This window comes from Benincasa hispida, chromosome 8 (genome assembly GCF_027475165.1).
Source record: "Benincasa hispida cultivar pf3 chromosome 8, pf3_genome.v1.1, whole genome shotgun sequence".
Taxonomy (NCBI): Eukaryota; Viridiplantae; Streptophyta; class Magnoliopsida; order Cucurbitales; family Cucurbitaceae; genus Benincasa; species Benincasa hispida.
Window position 1 is genome coordinate 42,367,437 of NC_143485.1, and position 15,218 is coordinate 42,382,654.

Below are 15,218 nucleotides of genomic sequence, written 5' to 3' on the forward strand. Positions count from 1 at the left end.
TGTACCTTCCCATCGACACCCCATTTACGCTTGTAGATCCATTTACAACCTATAGGGCAAACCCCATCAGGCTGATCTACAAGATCCGATACTCAGTTGAAGTACATCGACTCCATCTCGAGATCCATGGCCTTAGCCCATTCATCCCGGTCAACATTCTTCATTGCCTTCTTATAAGACAATGGATCCTTAACATCGCCATTTGCTACCATAGCAAGGATTTCCGTGAAACCCAGATAGCGAATGGGTGGGTTCGCAACCCTTCCACTACGTCGAGGTTCCCTCAACTCTTGAGGTGGAACCGACCTACTGGATGAACTCCCATCAACAACTCTTGTTGATATAATAGGCTCTTCAACAACTTTTGTTGAAGTTTCAGTAGTTTCATTGGAAAGCTCACGTAACACGACTTTGCTTCGTGGACTGTGCTCCCTTATATGATCCTCCCCCAAGAAAGTAGCGTTTATTGAAACAAACACCCTATTTTCCGTCGGATCATAAAGATAACCCCCTCGTGTACCTTTGAGGTAGCCTACAAAGAGACACAATCTCGACCATAGTCAACTTCTTGGGATTAGCCTCAAGCACATGTGCAGGGAAACCCCAAATGCGGAAATGACATAAACTAGCTTTACGCCCATTCCACAACTCCAGAGGTGTTTTTGCAACACTCTTGGAGGGAACACAGTTGAGTATGTACACCGCAGTCTCTACTGCAAACCCCAAAACGAATCTGATAAGGAAGCATAACTCATCATCGAACGAACCATGTCTAACAAGGTCCTATTTCTCTTCTCTGCTACACCATTCTGCTGAGGTGTACCCGACGCTGAGAGTTGGGAAACGATTCCATGTTCTATCAAATAGTCCTGGAATGCGGAGTCCAAAAACTCTCCACCTCGATCTGATCGAAGTGTTTTAATCCGTCTATCCAATGCGTTTTCAACTTCAGCCTTGAACTCTTTGAACTATTCAAAGGATTCAGACTTCTGTTGCAAAAAATAAACATACTCGTACCTAGAGTAATCATTAGTAAAACTGATAAAATACTTATAGCCACCCTAGGCTCGCACATTCATAGGACCAAAAAGGTCAGAATGTACTAACTAAAGAGGCTGTTAGCTCTAAAACCTTTTCCAGTAAAAGGTCATTTAATCATCTTACCTTTAAGACAAGATTTGCACACAGGTAAAGAATTTTCTTCTAACTCACTTAGAAGTCCATTCTTCATCAATCTCTCAATCCTATTGAGATTGATGTGCCCTAAACGTAGATGCCAAAGTTGGACATTTTCTTTTGGAGAAATTTGTTGATGTTTTGATTGAGTTACGATAGTTCTGAACATTTTAGTATTATGAAGGGAATTAATGGCTAACGAACTTAGCACATATAAATTTGATTCTAGATTAGTTGTGCAAATAAAGACACCATCTTTATGAATAAACGCTTTACTCAATTCGAAAGAGATAGTGTATTTACATTGCAATAAGCACTTTACAGAAATAAGGTTCCTTTTTAGTTCAGGAACAATATATATATCAGTTAAATTTAGAAACCTATTCTGTAAAGTCAACTGGATCCCTCCCACTGCCACAATTGAGATGACGTGCCCGGTGCCTACTCGCATTATCATCTCACCAGCCTCCAGCTGTCGTCAGGATCTAATCCCCTGAAAAAAAGAACAAACATGGTTAGTGGCGCCTGAATCAATTATTCAGGAAGAATCGTCATTCTCCACTAAACAAGTTTCGAGTACAAGTAAATCATATTTACCTTTATATGCCTTGGCCTTAGCCTTGGCTGCTTTCTTCTCCTTAAGATATCGATGACAGTTTCTCTTTCAATGTCCATCTTGATTGCAATGGTAAACTTTTCTTTAGCAACTGGTGGACGCCTCCTCGGGGCGACAGGCAGTGAGTTAGCAGGTGCCCCTCACCCTTCTGCCTCTCCTTACTTTTTAATAAAGATTGGTATGTCTGCAACTCGTTGAGGAGAGTTGTAAGGTTATATTTCACTTTGTTAAGAATCACATTGCTAACAAAGTGCAGGAAGCTCTCTGGCAATGAATGTAGGATTATGCTAACCTGGCTGCCCTCATTGATGGTAGACCCATTTAACTCTGCCACATTAAAGTGGACCATCATGTTTAGCACATGTTCACGAACAGAGGTGCCTTCTTGCATTTTAGAGTTGAATATATATTTTAGAGCTCATGCATAAGCTGTTCAACCGGTTGTCCAAACATTCCCCGTAGAGACTCCATGATCTCACGAGCTGAGACCATAGGCTTATGCTTTTTGGCCAAGACGTCAGAAAGACTTGCCAAGATATAGGCTCACGCCTGCTCATTCGCCCTTGTCCATTGCTCGTATGCCTTCCAAAAATTTCGAGCGACATTTGGAGCTGGAATAGAAGGACAAGCCTCCGTGAGATCGAACATGAGATTCTCGATGATTAGGATCGTCGTGATCATATGTTTTCATGTTGAAAAATTGTCGCCACATTATCTTTGTTAAGCACTGAAAAATTGTCGCCAGTCAATTTTTCAGTGCTTAACAAAGATAATGTGGCTGTTGCCATTTGAAAAAGTTGTTGAAAATACGAACAAATCTTGATTAGTTTTGCTAAACCACGTTTAAACCAATTTGTTTTGCAAAATAGTTTCAAGTACCTTATTATATAGACTTCTATTTTACGATGATGCTCTAGTGAGTTAGGACAAATGCCACCGGTAAGGTGATCAGTTGCCCTTTTACTGGGATGAGACATTCTCAACCATTAGGTAGAACCAACTCTTGGAACTAAACCTAACAACCACCATTTTTCGGTCCAGAATCGTTGACATTTAACTATTCCGTGTAAGTGTAACCCCTCATTTTCGGTGCCAGAGTCTTGCCGTAATGCGCTTGCCATAGGGAAAAGACAAAATACGACAAGAGACTAAGTTACCTTATCCTCTTACAGGAGGTCAAATAAAGAAACGTGCAAAACTTCCATCCTTTAGGGGGACACTCCCAGGGTGCCTTGAGGCGATGCGTAATAACTTTATTCAACCTAACGAGGGAGACCGAGGGATATGCTGTCGCACTTCCCACTCCCACTTACTATGAACATTCTCTCCATCCACCTTGATATTGACCCACCCAAACACCATCCGTTGAGGGGGACACGCCAAAGGTGCTGCGAGGCCGAGGATAGATCTCACGGTGTGGACTTAAGGAGAAAAGTGAAAGGTTTAAGTGAAGCATCTTATGCTTCAAGTGCCCCAAGTATCTCTCACTGAATGTTCTACCTAGAGATTCATTAACCTAGACAATCTGGCTACTGATTTTAGTCTAAGTGGTCTTTTTAAAGTCCGCTCATAAACAACGTTTGTTTATGAAATATAAACAAGTTCAAGTAGTCACATTTAAACACTTTAATGGATTGTCCTTAACTAGTATGCATGCATCAAATCTATCTAGTTCACCTTTCCAGGTAAGTTCCCAGATAGGGGTGTAACATTTCCATTAACTTAAATACCTCAGCCTAGACAAAACCCGCCTTAGACAAAAGGTCCCTTATAGATAGATTTGCTACAATTTAACATTTTATTAGCCAATTTAATCCTATTAAACTGATTAAAAGATTAAAGCCTTAGGGTTGCTAATCATATTAGAACCGTGATCTTAGGTCTATGTGATCCAAGTTTTAAACATTTTAAAACATGAATTAAACCTAAGTGAGCATGCATGTCTTTCTTATTTCTTTTAGTTCTAATTTCTTTTTAACTCTTAAAAAGAAACAACTAAAAAAATAGCGCATAACGAGGCGTTTATAACAATTATAAAGTAACCTATGTGTCATGCTTCATGCAATGTTCAGTCATTACTATATAACTTTTATATAACACGTAATAACCAAGCAAACATGCTATCATTCACCCTTATACTAGAGCAATTATAATATAAAGATGATACATGTCAATACTTTTTATGCATGCATAAATATAACTTTTATATTAATGATGCATGAGCATGCTCTTACATAACAAAATCATGCTTATCTAAATTATAATAATTACAATAAAGAGATGATGTATGATCAATGCATAACCTAAGGTGGGATTTACTATATGTGCATACCATATGACATATAACGCATACATCGCATGTAATAAACAAATAGATTAATGGACTGAAAAGAACCAGAATAAAAAACCTATCTATTACATTTGTCATCGAGCAAACCGGTTCACAGGCGAACCGAGTCTTGAACCGTCAGGAGGTCTCCATCATATAGCAATCTTTAGCAGGTAAACGATCGTTCAGTGTGCACTAGACGATAGAAACTTTAGCAAACGATCACGTAGACAACAACGAGGTGACGAAGCCTGAACGTCCATGCGATCGTGTAGTGTGACGATAGGTAAACGATTTACCTTAAGTTACTAAGCGATCGTTTAGTCAGTTACTAAGCGATCAAGCTTGCTGACCTAAACGATCATCTAGTGCGCTTTAAACTATATGCAAGCGTCTCATCGTCTATACGATCCGTGCAACCAAGTAAATGATTTACCTTATGATGCTAAGCGATCGTTTAGTCAGTAACTAAGCAATGAAGCTTGCTGACTTAAATGATCGTCTAGCGTGCCTGCGCGTTAAGCGATCTGCGAGCATCTTATTGTTTACACGATGCGCGCATCCAGGTAAACGATTTACCTTGCGATACTAAACAATCGTTGAGTTAGTTACTAAGCAATGAGGCTTGCTGACCTAAACGATTGTCTAGTGCGTGCGCTCGTTAAACGATACTCAGGATCGCGTGCCCGATCATCTTCCCAATACGTTCAACCACGATCGCATACTTCTTCATCTTCACTATGCGATGGACAACGATCACGTACAACCTCTTCTGCACCATACGATCAACCCTTGATCGTCTCCTTCCTCGAAGAGCTGCCCTTTGCCCAAAACTTCAACAAACGACGCAAGACTTCAAACACTTTGAATATAGACTTGATTATGAATATATATGCCTAAAAACACAGTGGCCTTTACATACAGTCACAAATGTAAAAGGAATTTAAACAGACCGAGGAAATTCATCCCGAAACATCCATTAATCCGACACATCCACAGTAGTATTAACATTTAAAACAACGTAGAAATGCACCCACCAAGAATGTAAACGTTATTTCGTTGCAACAAATGAAATCGGAGTATCAGAAACCTGGCTCTGATACCAATTGAAGGATCTCAAAACAAGAATTTCATGAGCGGGTTTAGATCGCTCCAATTTGCACAATGACCGGAATATAAACGCAATACATTCTATATCAATAGTTATGCATAATAAAACTCAACAACAACATGCTCAGTAAAGGATAAAACATAGAGAAGGGGTTCATTACCAGGGAAGACGATCTTCGCACTTCTAAACCTAATGCAGCAGAAAACCTCCAAAGATCTACCAGCACTCGACGAATCTCTCATCAGTTACTGCACGATTCGAGCGTACACGAACAAGTAATCGGGGAAAACACCACCACCAGGGAGACCCAAGTATCCTCGGCATAAAAACCCATAGAGTGGGCTCTGGTGAGTTTGATAGAAGACGGAGGACAGAAAATAGTGTAGACGACAAGCGCACACGGAAGGAACTTTTGCTATCGTATAGCGGGGACGCTTATCGTATAGTAAAACTACACGATCGTTTAGGAAAAATTGGACGATCGTTTAGGAAATTGGTATACAATCGTTTAGGGAACGCGCGAGTTAGACGATTGTTTAGACAACTGAGAATCTATTGTATAGGCTCTCGGCGATCAATCATTCACGATCTCTTTAGGGTACGGGATTTCAATTGGACGAACGAAATTACATATCAATTGAAAACGATTTTCAAACTTTTAATCCTGCTGGTTACCCCAACGCTCGCTTCCCACGTTCCCACGTTCAAACGTGAAAAATGGTTAATTATTAAATAATTAATCAATTAATTTATTTAATAAATATAACCATATTATATTTATATCTTATAGTTTGATATCATATATCTACTATAGTATTTTTTTCTAAATTTGATATAAATCCTCCAAAATAATGTATCTCATACATTTAGCATATTATATCATATATAATTAACCATTCCAATTATATCATATATAATTGTAATTACACTACCCACAACATAGTTACACTACGAAAATTTATGGAAAACCAAAATTCTGCATGCATGCATCTGCTCAACCCAATATTCATCGCAGTGTAACCCTCAGCGTCAATACTCTATGCCTTACGCTACGATTAGAAAAAGCCAGTGTAGTTCCGCTCGGTTATAGCGTAACTATGTTTTACCTCGATATTAAAGGATCTTTTAGACCTTTTGCATGAGAGATTCATTTCAATTTGATTTTTTCTCTCAACTTTTCAGACTTCTGCACTTTTTCTTTCTCTCTTTTTCTTATCTTTCATCCATCCTTGCCATTCCTTGATGAATCTTGAAGAGATGCAAGGTTGAAGGTAAGTAATTCTAGTCTAGGTTAGGTTAAATTTTAACATTTCTTAGTTATGAGGTTGTAATTTTTATATTTCTTGATGTAACTTCTGATTTCTTGATGATTGCTTACTGTAACTTCATTCTTGAATGATGAATAAATTTCTATGTATTGAATGTTAGAGTTTTTGGTCAACTCTCTTTAATTCTTTGAATACTTGATTTTGAATATGTCTATGTGTTTAATTTCAAAGAGCAAGAACTAAGTGTTATTGTGTATGATTTAGGTTAATTTGATTAATCTTTTTCAAATATTGCATGATAGTTAAATTCAAGAACCAAGAATTAATAATCTAGGCTTTCCAAACTATTAATTTATCTTATCTAATTTCCCTTTCGTAATGCAAGTGCTTGATTAATATGGATGCTATCGAACACACTTAATTGTGCATTTAAAATTGATTTAATTGTTAATCATGAATTTGAGCATGCATCTCTAGGCTATTAGGTTGTATTGCGGAGTCATTAATTCTCAAGCAAATTTACTTGTTGAAGGCCAATGAACTGCCAAGAATGTGAAAAAGACACCAATACTTAGACTAGATTCTTTTAAAAAATCGAGTCACTTTCAATTTCAATTCTGCATTACTTATCTTGTTTTACATTCTTGCACCATTTTACCAACTTTTCAATAACCCCCCTTCCCCACATTAGTTACCGATTGGATTCAAAGTTTATGTTAATTATAATAGACTTACTGTGGACAATTTTGTTCTTGACATCTATACTACGTTAGTAGTGCAGGTAGTTAGATCAAAGTTTTACAAATTTATTTGATCCTTAGAGCGTGATAATGACACGCATTTCGAGTAGATTATTCTTCAACAAATTTTAGACTTCAATAAAAGTTTTTTAGTTGCTTGATTCTTAATTATTAGTCCAAAATATATAAATTCATCCATATATCTCATTGCTTTTTTTTTTATTTAATTTTTTTAACTTCTTTGAATTTCTCCAAAGTATCCCTTGCATTAAAAATAATCTTCCAAATTGCGACAACTAAAACATTAGAAAACGAACAAATATCACTTACAATTCAATTTCAACTATATAGAATATTAAAATCATTGTTACTGTCCATTTCAACTTATAAGATATTATTGACCTCATTTATAGCATCACTTTATCAAATTAACTTTTATATATCATATGAATGATGTTATAAATAGTTTAGTTTATGTGTATTGTGTCAATTTTTTTAATCATTCAATGGAAAATTTTCAAAAGAATACCTTTTTAGATAATTTCAACAAAAATTAAATTGGAAAATTTGAGAGTGGAAGACATAGTTCTGCACCTAAGTTTAGAGATGTTCACGGGACGGGGCGGGATCGGGGATGTCATTCCTCATCCCCATCCCTGCTTCCCATTTCATTCTCCATCCCCGTGAAATTCTCTACGGGAATCGGGACGGGATTCCACACGGAGAATTTGCAGGGATCGGGTTCCCCGCAGGGAATTTTTCACCATTAATCTATTTTATATATATATTTTTTTTTGTAAAAAATCAATTAATTTAAATCACTAATATGAGCAAATTGTAATTAAATAATTAACTTTATGACTAAATTGTTTATCATGGATAGTTTTACTTGACAATTTGAATTTAAAGATAGATTAAAAAAGCTAATTAAATTTTCTTAGTAGAAAGGAATAAATATAAATCAAATTATTCACATATATAATCTAAATTTAAATATTCAATTTAAACATATTCATTATCTTTCCCAATAAACAATCAAATTTGAAATTTAAATATTTATATAATAATAATAATAATAACAAAACATTAGATAACTATACTAAACAAATATATAGAAGCTAATCGGGGTTGGGACGGAGAATGGGGCAAGGGCGGAGACGCCATCCCTGTCCCCGTTTAGCTCACGAAATTTTTTTTCCCCACTCCCTCCCCCATTCCCCGTAGGGCCCTGTGCCTATGGGGAAATTGGATATCTCTACCTAAGTTCCATACTTCTCCTTTGTATATTTACACACAAAAAAAGTTTTTTTTTTTAATTTGCTTCTAACATGTGTCAAATTTTAATATTAATTCACATGAAATGATGTTGTAAATAATGTAGTATATATGTATTGTTCAAATTTTTTTAATCATTCAGTGGAAAATTCTCAAAAGAATACCTTTTTAGACAATTTCAAAGAAAATTTAAACGAAAAATTTAAAAGTGGAAGACATAATTGAAAGAGCAATAGCTGCACCTAAGTTCCATACTTCTCCTTTCTATATATACACAAAAAAAGGAGAAATTATCAGGAATAACATCTTTAACTTTTCATCTTACAACACTAGCACACACTTCTTAAAAATTCGTTTAAATAATTTTTCTCGATTGATCTCAGTTGAGATTGACCACCAAGATTTAGTTTTAAAAACAACTTTTTCTACGTTTTGGCTTTCTTGGTACATCTAGGTAGATTAAAGACCAAGATTCTAATAATTTTCTCAATATTATATAATATACCAAAATCTTATACCAAATCGTATATTGTTCGGACTCCGAGACTAGCGTGTCGTGACCGTTCCTGGCCTGAGCAAAGATAATTTATTTTCACTGATTCAAAACTTATACTACAAACGTAGCAAAGTGGTAAGATCGGGGTTGAATCCATGGAGAGACTCTTGAGTTAACTTAGACCAATTAATGAATTCCAAGTAGAAAAAGGGTTTTGATGATTCTTGATTTTATTTACAAAATAAGTTAAAAACCAAATAGAGAAGAATAAATAAGAGCTAGCACAGAAAAGAGGATTGAATCAAATTAATGGAAAATCTTGGGATTAGTTTGTATGCTTTTTATTTTCTATCATTAGATACTAGTTAATTTCATTAATTATATGAACCCCTCAACCTATTAGAAATTCTAATAGTCCAATTAGCCAATTTTGATAACAATCTAAATCAGTCCTGATTTAGTTTTAAACTTTTCCTTCACATACGAGTTAAAACAGAAAAGCATTAAGTAAAGGGTTCAATTGTCGAGACACACTACAAGCCGGACATCCAAATCTTATAGCATGATTTATTTGGGAAGGATTATACTAGGCATACATGAATTTGGCCAGAAAAAGAAATATGCGATCCTAATACGTGTAACTTAATCACTCAATTATGCATAGGTTAAAATGATTTTGCATATAAAAAATTCAATAAATTAGTTTGTCAGAAAAATTCACCAAATTTCTATTATTAATAAATCAAATCCACCCAAAAGGGGTCACAACAATTGAATAAATTAAGTGGTAACTTCAAGAACTAAGACATACAAACTATCCCAAGAAAATTACCTAGCCTCTAAAAGGCATATAGGAATTACAATGATCAAATGAATGAGTCGAAGCTGACTTTGACGATGATCGATCGGAGATTTGGCTTCAATGGCTCTTAAAACTGAACTAAACTCTCAGAATTCACTCTATTCGAAAGAGGAATAAGTTAGGCTGCTGTTTTTAACTCTTTTTTCTGCGTGCTTCCAATGCTGAACACTAACGCATTATTTATAAGTTGTATGCAGCGTCACAATGTTGGAAAATAACGTTGCAATGCTTGTTTGCGCTGCACGTTCATCAATTTTCCATCAACAGTCGTAGCGTTGCAATGCTTGGAAGGGCGTTGCAATGTGAGTGTACTTCCTTACAGCGTTGAGGTTCGAGCGTTGAGGTGTGTTGCAACGTTGGCGATGATTCAATTCTTGGAGCGTCACGACGTTTGGGGCAGCGTTGCAACACTGGCCTGCACTTGATGGTACTGCCTTCCAGCGTCGAGTGAGCGTTGGACTAAGGCTTGTGAAGAGCGTTGTGGCGTTGAGTGTTCTATTGGATACTCGATACTCGCTACTTGCTTACTTGATACTCGCTACTCACTTCCTCGGTGCTCAATGCTTGTTTTCTTCGTGGAATTTGACTCGATGGTACTCGATAGTTGACCGTACTCATGGCAATTTGGCTATCTCAACTCCTTTGAAGCCCGAATGCTTAAATCAACTCCTAATTGCTTCAAATTAACCTTGTTTGACTTCAAATCACAAATTCCACCTCATGATTGTTCAATGCCTACAAAATAGGGAAATAAACATGTAAAATCCGATAATGAGCCGAAATTAAGCTAAGAATAATAGCTGTTTTTTAGAGCTAACATATATATTTTCAAGATTTCTTACCAAATATTATATTAAAATCTTAAATAATTTTTTAAAAATATTTAACACAGTTTCTAATTTTTAAATCAATTTATCAATTATTCTAGATGAATATTTTAGATGAATCTCAAGTGATTGGTTTTTATTTTTAAATTTTAGAAAATATTAAAATTTTCAAAAAAAAAAAAGGTAAGATATGGAAAATATATAAAATTTCGATATTATCTCGAGTAGATTAATATCGAGATTTAATATATTTTCCACATTTTACTTAATAGTTTTTTTTTGCAGAATTTAATCTTCTCCAAAATTTTAAAATAAAAATGAAATCATCCATGTGAAAAAATCTAATTAGTAAACTAATTTGGAAATTTAAAATTCGAAAATATAAATTGGCCAAAAATTATGTAAGAATTGAATATAATATTTGATAAAGATAAACAATTTAGATAAAATTTAAAAATATATAAAGTTTGGTATAAGATTTGGATAGATCCATACTATTTGAAAAAATGAGTAGAATCTCGATATTAAATACCTAAATATAGCAAAAGGTCCAAAACAATTGATAAGTTAGAATTTTTTTTTTTTTTTTTTTAGTAGATTCGATCTCGTTAGAGATGGATTGAGAAAAGCTATTTAAATAAATTTTAAAAAAGTATACTAATTTTGTAAGATAAAAACTTAACGTACTATTTTTAATAATTTTTTAAAATTTATTTTTGATCTGTGTTAAATTTTAATTGGGTGCAACCAATAGACAGGTGCAACCCAAAATATTTTGGTAATTGAAATATATCCCAAACTTCAAGGGTATCTTTATGTTATTTAACCTTTTAGTAAACAAAATTTTCATCTAATCAAACAGAGGAACACAAGCAAGATCTAATCTATAAAAACAGGCCAAAATAAGCCTACAAAAACAGAGCTCCTGTCTTCTTCTTTTGTTTCATTGTCCACTTTGATCCAAAAAATGAGTTCCAATGGCGTTTCTTCATCCATCTCCAAAAGGTACACAGAATTCTCAAACATTAAAACTTCACATCGAAATTAAACGAAAATCAACTCATTAATTTCTTCATCTCTGTTTTCTCTATTGCAGATTGGCCGGAAAAGTGGCTATAATAACCGGCGGAGCAAGTGGGATCGGCGAGTCGACGGTGAGGCTTTTTGTTGAGAATGGAGCCAAAGTGGTGATCGTTGATGTCCAGGACGACCTCGCCGCTGCTCTCTGCAAAGTGCTCGGCGACGATGTTTCCTATTTCCACTGCGACATTACCGACGAATCCGGCATCTCGAATGCCGTCGACTTTACTGTCCAAAAGTACAGAAAGCTTGACATCATGTTCAACAACGCTGGCATTCGTGGCAATGTAACAGCCACGACGATGACTACGGACATGAATGACTTCAAGAAAGTCTTCGATGTCAACGTGTTCGGTAGTTTCATGGGAGCTAAACACGCTGTCAGGTGAATTCAAAAGTTTATGTCCCGTGTTTATCAAATAATACCTTAAATCTTACGACTTTGTCACTGAAATCAAGAAATTTAAATCAATGGGTCATCGAAAATTTAATCATTTATTCATATTCTTTTCGTTAGAGTGATGGCTCCGGCGAAGACAGGGTGCATCCTGTTTACGTCAAGCATGGCATCGGTGATATGCAGTGGTAATGCGCCAGCGTATTCGGCATCGAAGCATGCAGTCGTAGGATTAATGAAGACGCTAGCCGTTGAATTGGGGCCTTACGGGATCAGAGTGAACGCGATATCGCCGTTCGCGACGGTGACACCGATGTTGCTTCCATCGAAGGATGTGGGGCAGAAGAAGGCAATGGAGGCCGTCATTTCTATGTCAGGGAACTTGAAAGGGGCAATAATGGAGGCTGAAGATGTAGCCAAAGCAGCTCTGTATTTAGCAAGTGATGAGTCCAAATATGTCAGTGGATTGAATCTTGTGGTTGATGGTGGCTTCAGTCTTACTAATCCTAGCTTTGAATTTAATACCAAAGCTTATGGACAATGAAATTTAATTATCCCATCTCTTCAAACATTTAATAAATATATCATGTATTGTTTGATTTCATGTTGTATGGGTTATTTTGATTGACAAATTACAATGAAGTTAAATTAAATGAATAGTTGTAAATATAACATTCAAAATATTAACAGATATAACATAATGTGAAAAAAAAAAGTATAAATATAGCAAAATTTAGATCAATTCTCAAAATCTATCAATGATAGACCATATTGCTAATAGACTTTTGCTATATTTGCAATTCTTTACATATGTGTTAGATGATATTAGTTCTAAAAATGCTATCAATTGCAATTAATACCTAGTTAATATCTAGTTTATTTACATTAATAATTCAAAACTAGAGTTAAAAGATTGCTAGGTAAAAATGAGGGTCACATTCAACAATAATAAATTGTGTTTAAAAAACATTATGCCTTACCAAAAAAAAAAAAAAAAAAAAAAAAAAAAAAAAAAAAAAAAGCTACAATTTTCATTTTTAATTGCAAACTAATCCGACTAAGGTTATTTTGGTTGTAAAACTTATTCAATATTACAATTTAATTTCGTAAAGTTGAAAGTTTAAAATTAAAATAGATAGACAGAATTACAAAATATATGTTATTAAAATCACATATAATTTAAAAGTTAAATAACAGATTAGCAATTTAGACTATTTTAAAAATTTATCGAAAAATACAAATACTATATTTAAATATTTCAAAGTAAATAACATAAAACAAGTACTAAAATACTATTTTAATACTTTCTTTAAAGATGATACGATGTGAAAAATATCTAGTACGAAAGTAATATGAAATTTTCTATACTATCATCCTTATTGTTTGTTAAAAAATATATTTATTTTCAAATATAGAAAAATGAGATAATTTATTAATAAATACAACAAAATTTCATTATTTATCAATGATAAATAGTAATAGATATCTATCCGTGTCTATCAGTAATTTGTTAGATAGTGATATTTTGCTATATCTAAAAATATTTACAACAATTTTACCATTTAAAACAATTATTCATAGATATTTAAGAAGCATAAATCAAAATAATATAAAAAAAATGATGTGTCAAATTCGAAAGTAAAATAACATGTACTAGTGACGTTATCCATATAAAGTAACATGTACACTAACATGTACCAAATTAAATGTTTTGACAAATCTGCATGAAGAAAATATAAATTAAATGTATTTATTCATGACATTGACAACATGGAAATCAACGTGATTCACGACATTTAAAATGGATACAAACGTAGGAGTAATTCTTAAGGAATAATATGTTCTAAGAAAATAAATCTTAAGAATAAAATTATTAGTGTATAGCAACGTAGAGACAAAAACAAACCATGAAAATTCTAACAACAAAGTTTTTTTTAGATAAAATATATTTAAAAGCATTAGAAAAAATAGAGTCATCTGACAAAGTAGAGGACATCGTGTCTCGAAAAAGTCCAAACTAAAAAAGCTCTTTTGACCCCTCAATCGAAGAAGAGACACTACAAAAAATATCGTGCAGAAGCCAAGCCTCTCTATCGTAACGGCATGAGCAACCCTATTTCAAGCCCTATTACCAAAAGAAAATCTCAGAGCATTCATATGAGAAGCGAGGAAAAGAATATTCTTAGCAACATTTGGCGTCTCAAATAAATTCACGCTATTAATCTTTAAGTTAACGATAATCTCTAGAGAATCTTAATTGACCTCCAAATGGAGTAAGTACTCTAAAAATTTGTCATAGATGCATCTCACGCCTTCTACTATTGCCAAACCTTCAAATACTTTCACTGGTTATCTCATGTATACCACCATGAAATTGAAGGTCGAAACTACAACACCTAATTAATGATATGTTTGAATTGACTTGGAAAAAGTATTTTTTTTTCTCGAAAAATTCATTTTTATTTAAATATTTTTAATAAAGATTGTTGAAAATATACTTCAAAAGCTATTTTGAGTGATTGTCAAAAACTCCAATATTTTTTTTAATATAAATTAAATCAAACACTTAAAAATACATTCCAAATATACTCTTGAATCTATGATTTAATTTGAGAAAATTAAAAATTTAGAGGGGAAGTTGATACACTAACTTCATAGGTTTAAAGTTACAATAATTTTGATTCTTTCAATTTTTTTATACAAACAAAAAAATAACAGAAATGATGACAATCATTACCAACATCTTCCTAACATCATGATTCACGTGGAAGGACTTCAATGACAATTTATGTTTCAGACTTTAGTTCATTGTTTGTGTAGAAAATTTATTTGTTTGGACAATTATTTTATTCGTTTCCAACATATATGAGAACTGAGAGAGCCAAAGAATGAAATATCTCGAGGTTAGATATTCAATTTTCCTACCTCACAATTAGTACAATATTTTTGTAAAAAAAAAAAAAAAAATGAAACCACCGTTTGTCTGATTTTTTTACCATTTGTTAGGGACATAAATGGTTATGAAATTGACAAATAAAGAT

The 15,218-nt window shown here is 33.9% G+C and overlaps 1 protein-coding gene across 1 annotated transcript; it reads left to right on the plus strand.

Moving 5' to 3' along the window:
* Positions 1–11,552: 11,552 nt before the first annotated feature.
* LOC120083684 (short chain aldehyde dehydrogenase 1-like) lies at positions 11,553–12,834 on the plus strand. The gene is made up of 3 exons (XM_039039525.2): positions 11,553–11,705; positions 11,797–12,165; positions 12,298–12,834. The coding sequence occupies exons 1-3, from the start codon at positions 11,668–11,670 to the stop codon at positions 12,719–12,721; spliced, it is 831 nt and encodes a 276-aa protein (XP_038895453.1). The 5' UTR covers positions 11,553–11,667; the 3' UTR covers positions 12,722–12,834.
* Positions 12,835–15,218: the final 2,384 nt, after the last annotated feature.